Here is a 14,718-nt window from a genome sequence, read left to right as displayed (position 1 = left end):
TCATAAAAAAAATAAAAAAGAGTTGTATAATATGGATAACTTGTTTGGCTATGGCCTATGTGAGCTCTATTTAATTATCGATCAATATTTAAATGAATGCGTACTGTAGTGACCAAAGACTGGCCGACCGTTCAAATGTTGAATTGTTTTATAAGTTTTATTAGGTACTGTTTTATTTTTCGAAGTCAGATTTGAAATCTTATTCGAGACAAATTTCTGATAATTTTTTTTTTTTGACTAATTCGTGATGTCTGACTCATTTGAAATATTGATTCTTTTTGCTCATTTGAGATAGACAAGTCAGATTAAGACAATAAAAATAACATACATTACCTCAGAGTAAGGGAGTAAAGAGTTGAAACAGATATATTTGAACTTATCCATTAATTTATAGAGAGAAATAGTAAAGCAAACGTGTTTGCCTCTGAATTGTGTAAGCGCGGTTTGTAATTATTTAAATGAATGCGTAATGTTGGGACCAAAGACTGACAGACCGTTCAAATGTTGACAGTTAGAAAGATCGCATATAAAGATTACAAAAATAATTTAATTTAAGTAGTTTGATTAGGATGATTAGTTAGACCAGGAAGTCAATACAAAAAGAATTAGTAAAAAAATGATTTAGAACGACTTAAACATTATTTTCCTCTTCATGCCCAGAAAGTTGTTTGATTATAGGGATTGATACGATTTTGATTTGCTAGTGGCCCGGATGTGGGATGTGTCTGTTATTTTTTGTTGAACAAACTATGAGTTGGTGACAATCTGAAGTCCGTGACATCGGTGTTTACAGTTGTTATTGGACCACACAATTAGTCAAAGTTGTGTCTCGATGTTTTATTTAAATATTTAGTTAAGAATGTGACCACGTTTTTAAGAAACCAATATGTTTTGATATTGTTTTATAATAGAACAAGATTAGATGGTTCTTATAAGGTGGAAGATGGAATAAACAAAAAATATTAGGGTTTGGTAGTTAATGTGAAAGAGAAATATCTTATTTTGGTTATATACGACCAAGTGTTTTATAATAGAAGATTTAAATAACCAAAATGCATAGATTGTTGCTAAACAAATGCAAGAAATCAGTGAGTTAATAAACACATGAGTGGAAAGAAAACTAGTTAGACTAATTTCTGGTCTCTTTTATACGAGAAAAAGTTATCAGTAGTCGCATGGAGATGGAGGTCGACTATAAAGAATATTTAGAACTGGGACAGAACAATAGCTAGTGTGGAAGAAAGATTTTACGGGACTCGGTTGAGAAAATTGCTTGGAGATGTCATACTTGTCAAGTTTCAAAGAGAAATGATCATAATACCTAGCTTTTACGGGCCATTACATGTTCCTAAAGGTATATGACATGATATTTTTATGAATTTTCTGGTCATCCAACTCAAAATCAATTGGCGATGAGTGGAGAAGACATATACTTTATATTCTTGGTTGCTAGTTACCCAGTCTCCCATGTGGGACTATTCTCACACACCTAAGGAGTCGCAACTACGTTTGGGACCTAAATACTTTTTGAAGTATCCGATCGGAATTATTTGGGACTATATGCACATCCCCAAACTGATGGACATATTCTTTGTTGATATCCCTCCTCATGTGCCTAGTGCGAGTAGTTTTTTCTTTTGTAGAAGTCATCAAACTTCTAAATCTTCCAACCCAAAGTTTTATCACTCAATGGTTTATGTAGACTGTAGTAGCCTTCGCTAGTTTTCGACGCGTCCAGACATTTTCGTAGGATAATTACGCAAAAACGTCTAACCTTATGTGCACATGGGCAGTTATATATCTAGGGTTTAGGTAACTCTATTTCAGCCTGTCCAACACAAATTCCTGATTCTGCCGTAACTGCTGTTTTTAAACAGCTAAGTATGTCATGTTTGTTTGGGTCATCATGATCTTCTAATTTGTCCCAAACAAAAAGTACTAAGGAACGATACCAAGATTTTAATCCCTCCATTAAAGCTCTTAACAGAACAGATAGTTCCCAACCAAAAACCTTTCTTCCATTTACAGAAAAGAACTTCAAACAACAAAAATACATAATCTTACCCACGATGAATTTCCACTTAGATTAGTGTACAATTCAAAACAAATATACAACAAATAAGTTCACTCAAGACTACTAAGAAATATGCTCATATTGCTCAACAAAAAAAAAAAAGAAAAAAGAAATATGCTCATATGACATACTAGCGAGTCGACAGTGACGACTACGCCTTCTAATTCTTCCGAAGCCTTCGGAAGCGATATCTCCATGTCAAATTGATCTTTCAATTGCTTATCTTAGCAAACCTGCCCTTTATCCTTGTCCTAGTCTCTGCCCGGACTTTACGAGATTCATACCTTATGTGCTTTTCGTACCTGTTGTTTTTACAAGAAATGTTAACCCAACAAATAATTTGCTTGTTCTCCGATATGAACTATTTTTCGGTTAATGAAACAGTTTCTGTATCACATTACAGCAAGCATGGTCATTCTAGGCAATGTCCTATTTTGAGAAAAGGATAACTACCGTTGTATTTGTTTTATTTTCTAAGTCAGGCCCAAAATCTGATTCGAGATCTGAATTGACGTGAGTTAGGTTTCAGAATGCTTCTGTTTTTCTGACTTATCTGAGTGACTGATTTTGGGTTCATTTGGGTCAAATGTTTCAGATTCGAACGAGCCAATTTAGACAATAAGAAAAAGGCAAACACCACCAAGTGCTATAATCAGGGCAAACTAAGAGTCAAGGAACACTTATAATTGGATAGGACCGGGTAATGTTCTGTTATACGAGAAAGACTGGAAGCGTGATCTCGAAGAAGTCGAGGAGAAAGAGTATATACAGAGTAAGATTGAGTTACCTTCTTGTCTTCCTCTTCTCCTTGTAACGTGAGAGCATCAATTCTCTGTCCAGCCCGCTTAACTCTTTTGGAGTAATTTTCGGCACGACAGGTATAATAGTATCTTGAATAATGGGATGTTGTGGTTGCTTGCTGTCATTATAATTTCCATCACTCCCTTCGAAACCAAAGCCATCAGGGTTGTCAAGGACCAAGAAATTTTCTTCTTCATAGTAGTTCCCGGGAAACGTAGAAGGAAAGGAAATTTGCTTTTCCGCCTCACCGTTGTCTCCTTGCCACTGGATTGAATTCACCTGCAACAACAAAAATTTAATGATGGAAAAGAAAAATCAGTTTCCAACAGAAATAAGTAAGACTCGAGAAAATGAAAAATTTTCTCGTTGTTCGCATGTCAAGAGAAAGTTGCACATTTTCTTATAGACAGCTTCAACAAATTAGATGCTAGAATTTCGACCTGTGTATAACCTTCCGAGGTTTGTAATCTTAGATGCTAAGATCTTAAAATCAAGCAAACTAAGGAAAGCACAGCACTATTAGTAGCGCCTATGTAACATGGAACACCAATGTGAGTATCAGTATTTGACGTTGGAACATGTGCAGTAAGCAACGGGGCGTTGTGTTTAAGGGGTGTCACACGTACGACTACACAGGGCTCCCTCAAACAATAGGGCTCAATCAAAGAGTCGCCCCCCCCCCCCCCCCCCCCCCCCCCCCTCAAACACCTTGGCCTATATAAAATTTCGAAAGTCTAAAGCATTTCAAGAAATGAAATCTAGCTTAGTTTTTGGTAAGCATCTTGCACAACAAGCATAAGATCACGAGTTCAACACTCACCTTTCCACTCCAAATTCTAATAATGATTTCTAAGTGTACACATGAAGTAGATTTTTCACGAAAGGATGTAGTTGAGCTGGTATATTTCTTGTTTTTAAGCACTTGAGGATAACGAACAAAATTTGCACTAACCCACCAAATTCTCGGCCGTGGCAGTGGTACAGGTAGTAAGCAGAGAGGGGGAAAACATGTTAGTTAAAGAGGTCTTTTGTGCCACTTAAGTACTAACCCTAGTGTGCAAGTTCACATAAATCAAATCTCATATTATAACAAATATATATCCTAACTAGAGCATTTCGTTCTCGAACGTGGGTATCTGATACATCAAGAAATGGTCAATAGGAGTGCTCGTGTTAAACCGAGTAAAGAATATATATCCCTCACAAAAACTTCATTCGAACACGATAACACCAAAGCTTTGTTAAGAAACCAAGTATGCTAAAATAGGATTTTACCTCACAACTAGGCAAAATTGGTTCTACTTTGCGTTCGAAGCTAAAACCCATATTTTCGTGTTGGTGTTGCTCGGGTACCATAGGCTCGAACTTGAGAAACGATTCGATTCCATCAAGATCATTCTTCCAACATGTTTCGAATCTTAATATATCACAAAGTTGACGGATCATCTCTTCCTTGTGCTTCCCACAAACTGTGTTTAGATTCTAATGCAAGAACAACATGTCAAGTAAGTTCAAACACTTGATAATAGTACCCTAAGAAAGAATATCAAGAAACTATATTTAATAAGATTAGCTGGACATAAAGATAGAACATGGAAGATTGTTTTTGAGAAATTTGACCTAAGTTTTCAAGGAATCAAATGAAACAGTAAACCATGATGATATTAACAAGAGAGAGATTAGGGTTATCTTACTTTGGGCAAAGGTGGAACCCCAATAGCAGGAAAAGCCTGGTTTGAATCAGATGAAACTATCAAATCATCAAATCTAACAATATTTGACATCTCCCAAACAAATGAATCAGAAAACCCATCATTAATCCCTCCACCAAAAACTAAAGACTTATCACTCAAATCATCAAACCCTAAAATAGATGACAATTCAACCCCAGATGGACACCCAGTAAACCCTTCAAGAGGCCTTCGATCATGTACGAGAGAAGAAGAGCAACGGTGAGATTCCCAATCACAATTCTGACATAAAACAAGATTATCAGTTGAACAATGAATTGAAGCTGGATTTGAATCACAAAAATCACAGAGTTGAAACCTAGTGTGTTTGGTGAATAATGGGTTTGTTGAATGAACTTCTCTGTCACATTGAAAACAGAGTTTAGCTAAATCAGCTCTACAATAAAGAAGAGCTCTTGATTTCCCACAAAAATCACAGAGTCGTTTCTCTTTCTGTTCTTCTTGTTCTTGTTGGGTTTTGATATTTTCTTCTTGTTCTTCACTTAATTCTTGGTTTTGATTACTTGGGTTTCTATTAGAAGCAGACATTGAAGAAGAAACAGAGGAAAACAAGGGGTTGGAAGAGGAGAGTGAAAAAGGGTAGAAAGTAATTTGAAAGTTCTAAATCCTGTGAATTTAAGCCTGTGAATTTAAGAGAGGGAGAGAGAGAGAGAGAGAGAGAGAGTACTTGGAGACCAAGTATCTTTAGCTTTTTGTCACTTCATGTGGGAAAGGTAAGATTTTTTTTTTCTTTGAAACTGATATTTTTGTTTTCTGCTTCTGGTACACAAAATGAGGAAAGTGACACTAGTAGTGAGAGAAAGAGAGTAAAAAAGAGTAATTTAGAGAGAGAAACTTGATGAGAATCAAGCAGATAGGTAAGAAGATCTTGCATATTTCCTCCCATGTTCTCACACACATTTATGGGGATCAGTTTCACTTCCTTTTTAGTTTGTTACCCGCCAGCCAGAGGTGTCAAACCGGCCGGACCCACCGGAAACAGGGGAGGGGATAAGATTAATTTTAAGATATGTTGAATTCAAGTCATTAGAAGAGTCCTTCAACACAACCCAAAAAAAAAAAAAAATTGTCTACAACGGGTAGTCCAATTGACAAGTGTATCTACTCCGTAATGCGGAGGTTTCAAGTTGAATTCTATTGAAGTACAAATTCAAGAACATTGAATTTTGGGTATAAATAAAGGTAGTTTTGTGGGCTTTAAACCATAATTTTGATTAGTGATATGGAGAGTTTTCTCTCCAAACCATCGCGAAAATCCATCAAACTTGTTTGATTATTGTTTTCGACGGAAATCCCTCCAGAACTAGTGCAGTTATTAGTTTGGAGGGTGGCCAGAACGTCAACGCTAGAATAAATAGACAGATAGAGTGGAGGAGAGAGAAATGACAGTGGTGGTGTGTGATATTTGTGGTTGGAGATGTGGGAGATGAATTTTTTTTTTTCCATAAATTTTTTTGACAAAACTCACTATCTCACTTAAAAATTTTGTACTTCAAATTTTTTTCCATGTTTCCCAAATTGCCGGCCTTTGAAATAATTTAGTTGTACAAGTAGACTATACGTCTTTAAAATTCTTGTCTTGCTGATAGGGATGATCATGCAGTGGTCTTGGAAATTGAAAATCTCATCAGATTTTAGGGTCCCTTACTACCATTTTGGATAGCAAGCAAACAAAATGTGAAATATCATTTCTCTACTCATGAAGCAAATATCCAAATACTTTCAACAAAAAAAAAAAAAAAAAAAGCAAATATCCAAATAAAATAAATGTAAAATGGGAAGAAATAACTAAAGGTACTCAAATCCCCCTGAAATAGAGAAGAAAAAGAGATAGAGAAAACAAAATGAGACATAATATATTCCATTCGTATTGTCCCTATTTTTTTTTGTTGAAAGATATACTCCTAGTTATTTAAAAAGAAGAAGTATTTAGTCTTTTCTGAATAATTTTGAAGATTATTACGAAGTAACCTAGTGACTAAATGGGACTAAGAAATAAAAGGTTGAATGGTTGTTTAATGAAAGCCTTAAAAGATATGGCTTATAAGTGAGCCACGGCACTGTCTTTATTTAGAATGGATGACCAAGAAAAAGAACAAACTAGATCTTTCCTTTCTTCCTTGTCAACTTCAAACTTTCTTGTCTCTCCCCTTTTTAAATGGGACGATAATGAGAGAAATTGGTTTCTCTTCTAAAATGGAGCAACAATGGCGTAATCAAATACGTAATAGACATTTCAAAAAAACAAATATGTAAATCAAGTATACAATATCCGCGAGTAATTCTTTGACAGAAGCATCGTTAGGATTTATTTGCCTAGGGTAGAAGAAGATAAACATTTTCTTTAGTATTATTTTTCTTAAGAATGTAAACTATAGCAAAACTATTATGTTCCAAGATGCAACATTGTTTCAACAATGTAGCCGATATTTCAAAGCATTTATCTTCACACTCTGCAAACACTAACCTTTTCGAGAGTTGGAGAATGTGGGCGATTGAGAGATCTCAAACCATCCCACCAAATAGTAGTGTCCGAATAAGCAGACCGACAATATATATAAATAATTATATGGTATATGGTGGGACAATGTGGGTAGTGGAGAAGTCTAAAAAGGCAACCCAACACTTCCTATCTCTTTCTAGAGAAAGTTTTGGCCCTACCAAGTGGGAAGAGTGTCCACATTGTACTGTCTAAATTGAACATCAGATGTCTAAATACTCACCAACTAGCTAGGCAGACGAAAAAAAAAAAAAAGCACAAAGGGACTCTCCAAAGGTGCCCCATTCTTTTGTTCTTAGCCCATCCCTCTATTAGCTTTTCCTGTAGATCTCAGGACTAGGACTAGGCAGTCTGAGCCCCCCTCCCGCCCCCGTATTGCTGCAGTTTGAGTGCCCTTGGACTGCCGCAACCTGTGAGACATGGAGAGAGAAAGAAGCCGAGGAGTAAAATGATGGGGCGCCTATAGATTACTTTCTAACAAAACTATTTTTGATAGTTAACACTTTTTATTAACTTCACTCTCTAAATGAGCATATTTTGTTTATAATTCTGAATTTCCTAAATCAGTACCAAATATGACATATTTGAGTGAGAAGAGAAGTTTCTTATTCCAAGTCAGATCTTTGACTCGAGTCAGATGCCAGAATGCGAGTTTTTGTCTGACTCATCTTGACGACTAATTTTCGGTCCATTTGATTCCAGACATATGTCAGAATATGTATTTTTGACCGACTCATTTAAATGACTAATTTTGGATCTTTTTTATTCAAACGAGACAGGTTGAGGCAACGAAATCAAAAGAAAAACATCTCATTAACCCCTTTCACAAACATCACTTCTGTTCTAGCAGGAGAACCAATCAAACGGTGGAGATTGGATGTCATCAGATATCATAAAATCATAAGGACTTTGCAAACCTATAAATTTCTGAATCTGCACGAAATAATCTATTATAAAAAATATATGCATGATAATATGATACATGCTAATACAAAGAAAAGAAGAATTAACACCACAAATAATCAATTAACAATCTTAAAAGGGCTGTTACAAAAACTATCTGTTCTATTTATTACTTCACTCTCTTAAATCTCAAGATGTATTATTATTTACACATAATAACAGTGAATCATCCATAGATTTGATAGTGGAAGAGATTTTTTTTCTTCTATTAGATTTTCAAACACATTCGGAGATTATACGGTAAAGATAACTCTTGTTCCTATCAGTGTAACAGGTATCCGAGTGCCAAACTCACTAGAGCTACCAAACAAACAAATAGAAATGGAAAACCTAATTTAACTCTTCTCGCGGCGTTCCTTCTCAAAATCACCTGCAAAAGAGAAAACAATTTAATGGTTTTATTATAATCATTTAGCCTTTAGAACCTTTAGAATCCTGTATACGGCATGGTATTTGTCACTAAATTCAATTTCTTAACTTCGTAAAAGCATAAAAGACCAACATTTGAAAAGTTAAAACATGGTTTCCTAGTGGCCAATGAAAGTTACCACTATAACGAAAACGTGGTTGTCAAAGTCAATCAAATGAAACCAGTTACACCGTTGCCAAGATAAAATTGGTCCAATAATAAAAAGGGCAACAAAAATGCGTAATGGATTACTTACTAATTCTTCTTGTAATATTTCCTTCTCTTTGATAGTTCTATTCCTCTCGTCTGTTAGCGCTTTAATGGTTGTTTCAGCCTGAAAAGATTGCTATAAATATGTCAATACAGAATACTGTTACGGTTATACTTGTAAGGAGTGGATGTGCCACTATAAATATGTCGTCTCCCAAGTTGTGGTCTAGTGTAGATGTTTAGTAAGTAGCGGTAGTCTAGGTGCCAATATGAGTTGGCATAGCCTAATGGGTTGACCAATTGACTGAAGAACCACCAGCTGTGCAACTGGAAGGGACATAGCTGCTGCCAGAAAATCACTGTTTTCACACAAAAAAGTTATGTCCTCTGTTTTGATAAATAAAAAAATCATATGTATTTTTTTCTTGGATTTATGAGCGTCTTAGAAAGTCATTTGCAACTCTCCCCCATCCAAAATCCATGATTGAGAATGAGCAGGGCTAGCTAGAGGGGGAGATGCAAGGCCTCTACTTCTTAGCCTATGATCCTACGACCGATTTCAATAATCTTGCCTTGTCAACATAGAACCATTTCAAGAATACGTGCTTTCATTATAGACAAGTCCTATCAATTTAGATAATGATATACGTTGGAAGGTAAAGTTTCTAAAGGTGAGGTTCTACGAGTGCCATACTTACCTCAATTAGTTCTGATTTCAGCTGAGTTAGCTTCGACTTCAATTCTTTCGCTTTATTAACTAGTTTCAAATCCTCCAGATCTTCAGAAAGTTTCAACTTTTCTTCATTCTTGGCAAGCTGGAACACCTTTGCATCCTCCTCCACTACCTGCTACACAGATCATAGTTAAATACTTTATTTGATTACCTACTATCGAACTCGAAAAGTAGCATTACTATTATATTGTTACATATGCCTCTGCCTTTTTCAACTTAAAAAAGAAACAGTCCCAGAAACATAAAGGAAATTATGGTAATGTGATTTCAACAAACAATTCACATATACTTCACCATTAATTGTTTTCCATTGATTTCTTAAGGAAATCCAAAGAGAAAATGATTCTAGAAAGGTGAAGATACAAGTCAGAGTAAAATAAAAGTAATGGAGTACACAAAAATGAAGTGTACCGGCACCGGGGGAAGGTTTTCTTGATCTCCTAAAATAGGATTAGAGGGCTCCGGCTTCAAAGCTCCATTTAATGGTAGCAGTACAGGAGAAACAGGTGGAGCAACAAGGAGCACTGTCAACTTGTTCTCTTCAATGTATTTTCCAGTATCTTTGGAGAACTGTCATTACAAACATATAAATGAGAGAGAGAGAGAGAGAGAGAGTCTATAGCTAACCAATCATAAAAGAAACTGTACCATGTTTGATGTGATATCCTCGATAGCAGTCTCAGCAGAAACAACTGTACTTTGGACAAGAAACTTATCTTTACATTGCAAATTGGGAGGAGTTTCCCGTTGAGCCTGCATAATAACTACATATAAACAAAAAAAAGATTACTTAAGATCACTCGAATAACTATATACATATACCTGCTTCTTTCAAAGGGAGAAACAAAGATCGTGATCTTCTTTTTGTTTGTTACAGTTTTCAAGCTTAATCACTAAACAGATACATAATAATGTTAGCATACAAAGCCCCAAACTCAATCTTCAGATAGGCATTGTGATTCATGGTGATTTTATTCATATCTTTTAAGCTAATAATTTTTTTGCTTATATATGAATGTTAAGTGGAAGTTCTATAATACATTCCTCTTTAGTCATTCCTTAATCTGTTGATTTATGAACATTAGTAGCTGAATTATTCTCTTTAGCTAGTTGAATTGAAAATCATCCAACTAAAATCCACAACCCCAGTTCTCAAATTTATACCTTAATTGAATCATCAGCTTTAAGATCCATCAAGTGCTATGGCCTATGGGACCATAAATGATGGAAAAATATGTATTAACTTGACCTCCCAAGTCCCCAACTCCTCGACGAGTCATGACGGATGTCATTGGTGCAATAGTGACATTCGTTAAAAGTAACTAAAAAACCGAAAGAGAGATGCACAAATGATGGAACAACAAAGAGTTCTCCTTGTATTAGTTTCTTCAAGCAACTGTTCCCAAGCCTTTTTCCATCCCACGTTACCCAACAAACTAAGAAGTTTGCTAATCAAAAGTTGACATGTAGTCTTAGAAGTAAACTATTGCTATAATACATAATTACTATCCATAAAATACAAGTGCAATTTCAAATATGTCCAGGAAACCTAAAGATTAGGTTGCTTCTAAGCTACTACCTGCACCCTCCTTCAGGAGAGACCAAAAATAGCCCTCCTCTGCTCAAATAACTTGTCAGATGATGTAATTTTGTGATACCCTTTGGGAGGATCTTTACATGAACACCACTAAGCGCTGTGGGATATGATGAGTGCGAAATTGCGAAAATGGGCACGCACAGATTCATTTCTCTTAGTTATTAGGTCTTCTATACCTTGATTACGGTTATCCCTTGGGACCATCTGATACACAAACACGTTAACCTAGAGTGCTCTATGTTCCTAACGTGATTATGTGCAAGTATACACAAGATATCGATAAAAAAATCCCACTACCTATTAAAGACACTGCCAGTTTCAGACAAGAGTATCAAAGTGCCTATAAGAGTATATGGTTATCCGAATATCTGACACAGGCCATCTGGCAAAAAAAAGATACTAAGGAAAGTGTCCATGTTACTATAACACGACAAAGTTCAAACAGTGTACAGTTAGATGGTTGATCTGATGTATAGACCTTTTAAAGGACAAACAATACTTTCGGGTTTAAATGCTAACGAAACAATGTGGTTACCTGTAAAATCACATCTTGACTTTGGCTGAATAATGCCTGTGTTTGGCCGAACAGAATATTTCTTTGGAGATGTAGTTTTAACCTGCCGAAAGGATGTTAACATTATATTTGGTGACCATAAATCTCTTTTAGTAAAGCAAATACTCGTATCGCCCATTAACTTAGTAGAGTATCCTAATAATAGAGATTCCTCGGGTGGTACAAAGCTCTAGAAGATCTCTTAAATTTTGAATTCCTGATTCCAGTTTTGACTTTATTAAGTTAAGGTTCATCACATTCAAACGAAACTAATGAAATATGTGGTCGAGAAGCAAAACTTGCACGAACATTAAAATACAAGATTCATGAGACAACTAGGAAAGTTGGGAATTAAACTAAAGCAATACAAGTGTACAACTCTATCGTTCGAAAGTGATGGGTACCTTGAAAGCTACATACTCCTCGGAGTTATTCAACAGCTGAACCAAACATGAACCCTGCTTTTTCAACTCAACTAGAGAAATAAAAACACGTTAGTATGTCGGAAATACCGGTTATGTGAATTCATTCAAAATATAAGTAATAACACGCATCCCCAGACACTAATAAGCCGAACCCTTGTAGATAAGATGTTCTCATTAATTAGATGATCACATAAAGTATTCTCAAAAAGAAAATGTTGAACCCTTTAAAACATAATTTTAGTTTCAACTACCCAACAACCAAGACTTGAGCTTTTTCGTGCTACACGTATCCCATTAAGCAATGTTTAAGACTACAATATAAACAATGAATGAAACAGACTTGCACAAAATCAGTCTATTTTAGAACCTATAAAACTTGGCCAAAATCTAGAAACCACTAGACGAACATGTCCCCTAGGGCAAACATTAGAAAGACCCACCTACAAAATACAGAACTTAAACCTATCATCAACTTTCTACATACTGAGATCATGTAAAAAGAGTAAATCATCCCCATAACTTTCTTAATCTCAGAGCCATTTCTTCTAAATGCACCCATAAACTCAAATAATCCGTACAATATTTGCAAAGATCTACTTGTTGATTTTAACAGGAATCTTGATATTAAAACTTACATGTAAACTTGAGTTCATGAGGTTCAACGGCCAAAAGCCCCATTTTTCTTCACAAAAAAAACCCTAACCTAAATCTTCTTTGCTTCACCCAAACCCAAGTATTCACTAACAAGATATAACCTAATAACCTGCAAACAAAGAAATTGAAACTTATAACTCAAAATGCATACCAAAATCACTTATATCATTTGAAAATCAATACTAGAATGATCAAATTATTCCACTGGTTTGTCCAAATCTTTGATTATTACCTAATGATACTTACTGATAAAGAACAGAATTCGGAATTCCAAAAAAATTTCCACTATCAAAGATAAAGATAAACTTTTTCAAGATGAAAGAATCAAAATAAGACAGAAATGGGTGAGAGAAACATTAAGAGGATGACAAAAATGAAAAGTACGTAACGAGTAAAAGATAGATTAGGTAGAAACCCTAGGTTAAGAAATAGTAATGGAAAAGAAACTTACAGCTATGAAGATATGAAAGGATTTGATTTTAATGAGAGAGAGAGAGAGAAAGAAATTAGTGGTACGTGAGTGTAACGCCTTGCTTTTATTTTATTTTTCTTTTAGTGTGAAGAATTAGGTCAACTGTAGTTATCGGAGAGAGAGATGAACTACATTGATTGCATCGAATCAAAAACTTGAAGTAATTTTAGAGAGAGAAAGAGAAAGAGAAATAGAAAATAGACAGAGACAGGTTTGGTGGTGTGAAGCACTCTCTAGGTTGAAAGTTGTGTATGAATGTAGAGAGAGAGAGAGAGTCAGTAAGGTAGGTGATACAGTTGGTTACCCGCCCTTTACATACTTTTGAGATACGTATTGGCCCCATGTCGGCAAGTCCCCAACGGATTAGGCCATATTTGGAGGGTGAAATGGAATTATAACTCAAGATGGTGTTCGGTGCGAAGGAGATGTCACTCGATCAAGATGACGATGCGCTCAATTTGTCAGATAGGATAATAATGATTTTATCTAAAAGATCGTCTAGTCCGGTCGATTTAGGGATCGTAATGCTCAGCTACAAGTCAACTACGATCGTCGGATCACTTCAGTGATTCGCGGCTAATATCGACTGGATCCTACAACGGGTTACACCAAAGAGTGATAACTTGATCCAAAAGAGTTAACTAGAGGAGACTGGGTAAAAGGTTGGATTAGATCCAACTTGATAGACTCAAAAGGTTCAGATAGGATTCAGACAAAGATAGGAATAAACCGACCCGAAAGGGAGGCCCGGATCAAGAGAGGGGTAAACCATGTTATGGTCGGTCTTAGTTATGGGGCGGTCATGCCCAACTCACTAAAGAGTCTGCACACACAGAGGAGACCCATATGGGACAATACTCCCATCTAGGATTTCTGAGTCTTATCTTTATGTGTCTATTATCGAATCCTATTTCGAATGGAATTCGAAAATCTATCTTTGTCTAGTGGAAAGAGTTTTAGAGAAAAAACTCCCATCCTATCTAGTCAAAGAAGGGGTTCTTCATCTCAATCTCCGAATAAGGTCCTAACTGACTCTAAAAGCGGGAGATCAAGTCGTTTGCTCGGGTGTCACAAGTGGAGGAGCTACAATTCAGAGTCCTGATCTTCGGGATAAAGGCATCGTATGTAATTCGAAGAAAAGCGATTCATGTATAATCTCTATCTGCTCTAGTTCATCTTTAGTTCTAACATGTGATCCTGGTAGCTAGTATTAGACGTCTGAGATTCCGTTTAGAACACTAGGTGACACGAAACTCGACATAGTGAACAAAAAATGTATCTACAATCTCGTGCCCATTTCTTTCTTCCTCAATAAAGAATCCCAAAACGGAGGAGTACTGTGGGGTTGAAATTGGTCCATGACAGGCGGCATCGGACCTTAACTTCATTGGGCAAACTAACTTGGGCACCTTAGACCTTAGATAGATGATTTTTAGGTTAGTCTGACGGTCTCGGGTGGTCTCAGACAGTTAGGTTCAAGGATTTTCACGTCATAATTTGTCCGCACCTGACAATTACATCAAGTCAGTCGAGTATCGGATAATTTCAGTTTGGACTTTCTGAAATGCATACACAC

General features: G+C 36.0%; 2 protein-coding genes across 13 annotated transcripts; both read right to left on the bottom strand.

The window, feature by feature from the left end:
• Positions 1–1,957: 1,957 nt before the first annotated feature.
• Positions 1,958–5,764, bottom strand: LOC147534024 (B-box type zinc finger protein with CCT domain-containing protein). Of its 3 annotated transcripts, none has more exons than XR_015227206.1 (5): positions 4,570–5,764; positions 4,151–4,357; positions 2,862–3,154; positions 2,193–2,376; positions 1,958–2,149 (listed from the first exon to the last, which is right to left on the bottom strand). XR_015227206.1 is itself a non-coding variant. In XM_086645357.1 (4 exons), the coding sequence occupies exons 1-4, from the start codon at positions 5,152–5,154 to the stop codon at positions 2,286–2,288; spliced, it is 1,176 nt and encodes a 391-aa protein (XP_086501483.1). In that variant the 5' UTR covers positions 5,155–5,764; the 3' UTR covers positions 1,958–2,285. The 3 variants fall into 3 exon arrangements, 1 of the variants encoding a protein (XP_086501483.1); XR_015227205.1 differs by having other exon boundaries at positions 1,958–2,156; positions 2,199–2,376; XM_086645357.1 differs by having other exon boundaries at positions 1,958–2,376.
• A 2,368-nt stretch (positions 5,765–8,132) lies between these two features.
• On the bottom strand, positions 8,133–13,448 carry LOC147534023 (vesicle-associated protein 1-2-like). 10 transcript variants are annotated; one of them, XM_086649312.1, is made up of 10 exons: positions 13,122–13,436; positions 12,903–12,955; positions 12,652–12,779; positions 11,996–12,066; positions 11,574–11,655; positions 10,090–10,205; positions 9,853–10,011; positions 9,407–9,553; positions 8,755–8,832; positions 8,133–8,459 (listed from the first exon to the last, which is right to left on the bottom strand). In XM_086649312.1, exons 3-10 carry the CDS (start codon positions 12,692–12,694, stop codon positions 8,352–8,354), a joined length of 804 nt encoding a protein of 267 aa, XP_086505438.1. In that variant the 5' UTR covers positions 12,695–12,779; positions 12,903–12,955; positions 13,122–13,436; the 3' UTR covers positions 8,133–8,351. The 10 variants fall into 10 exon arrangements, with proteins under 10 accessions (XP_086505438.1, XP_086505436.1, XP_086505440.1 ...); XM_086649310.1 differs by having other exon boundaries at positions 8,755–8,844; positions 12,917–12,955; positions 13,122–13,415; XM_086649314.1 differs by having other exon boundaries at positions 12,917–12,955; positions 13,122–13,415.
• Positions 13,449–14,718: the final 1,270 nt, after the last annotated feature.

Source organism: Eschscholzia californica, unplaced genomic scaffold, assembly GCF_041429995.1.
Source record: "Eschscholzia californica isolate CP2 unplaced genomic scaffold, dmEscCali1.0.p SCAF_6, whole genome shotgun sequence".
Classification (NCBI taxonomy): Eukaryota; Viridiplantae; Streptophyta; class Magnoliopsida; order Ranunculales; family Papaveraceae; genus Eschscholzia; species Eschscholzia californica.
Note: the sequence above shows the minus strand (reverse complement) of the source record. Positions and strands in the feature narration are given on the sequence as shown.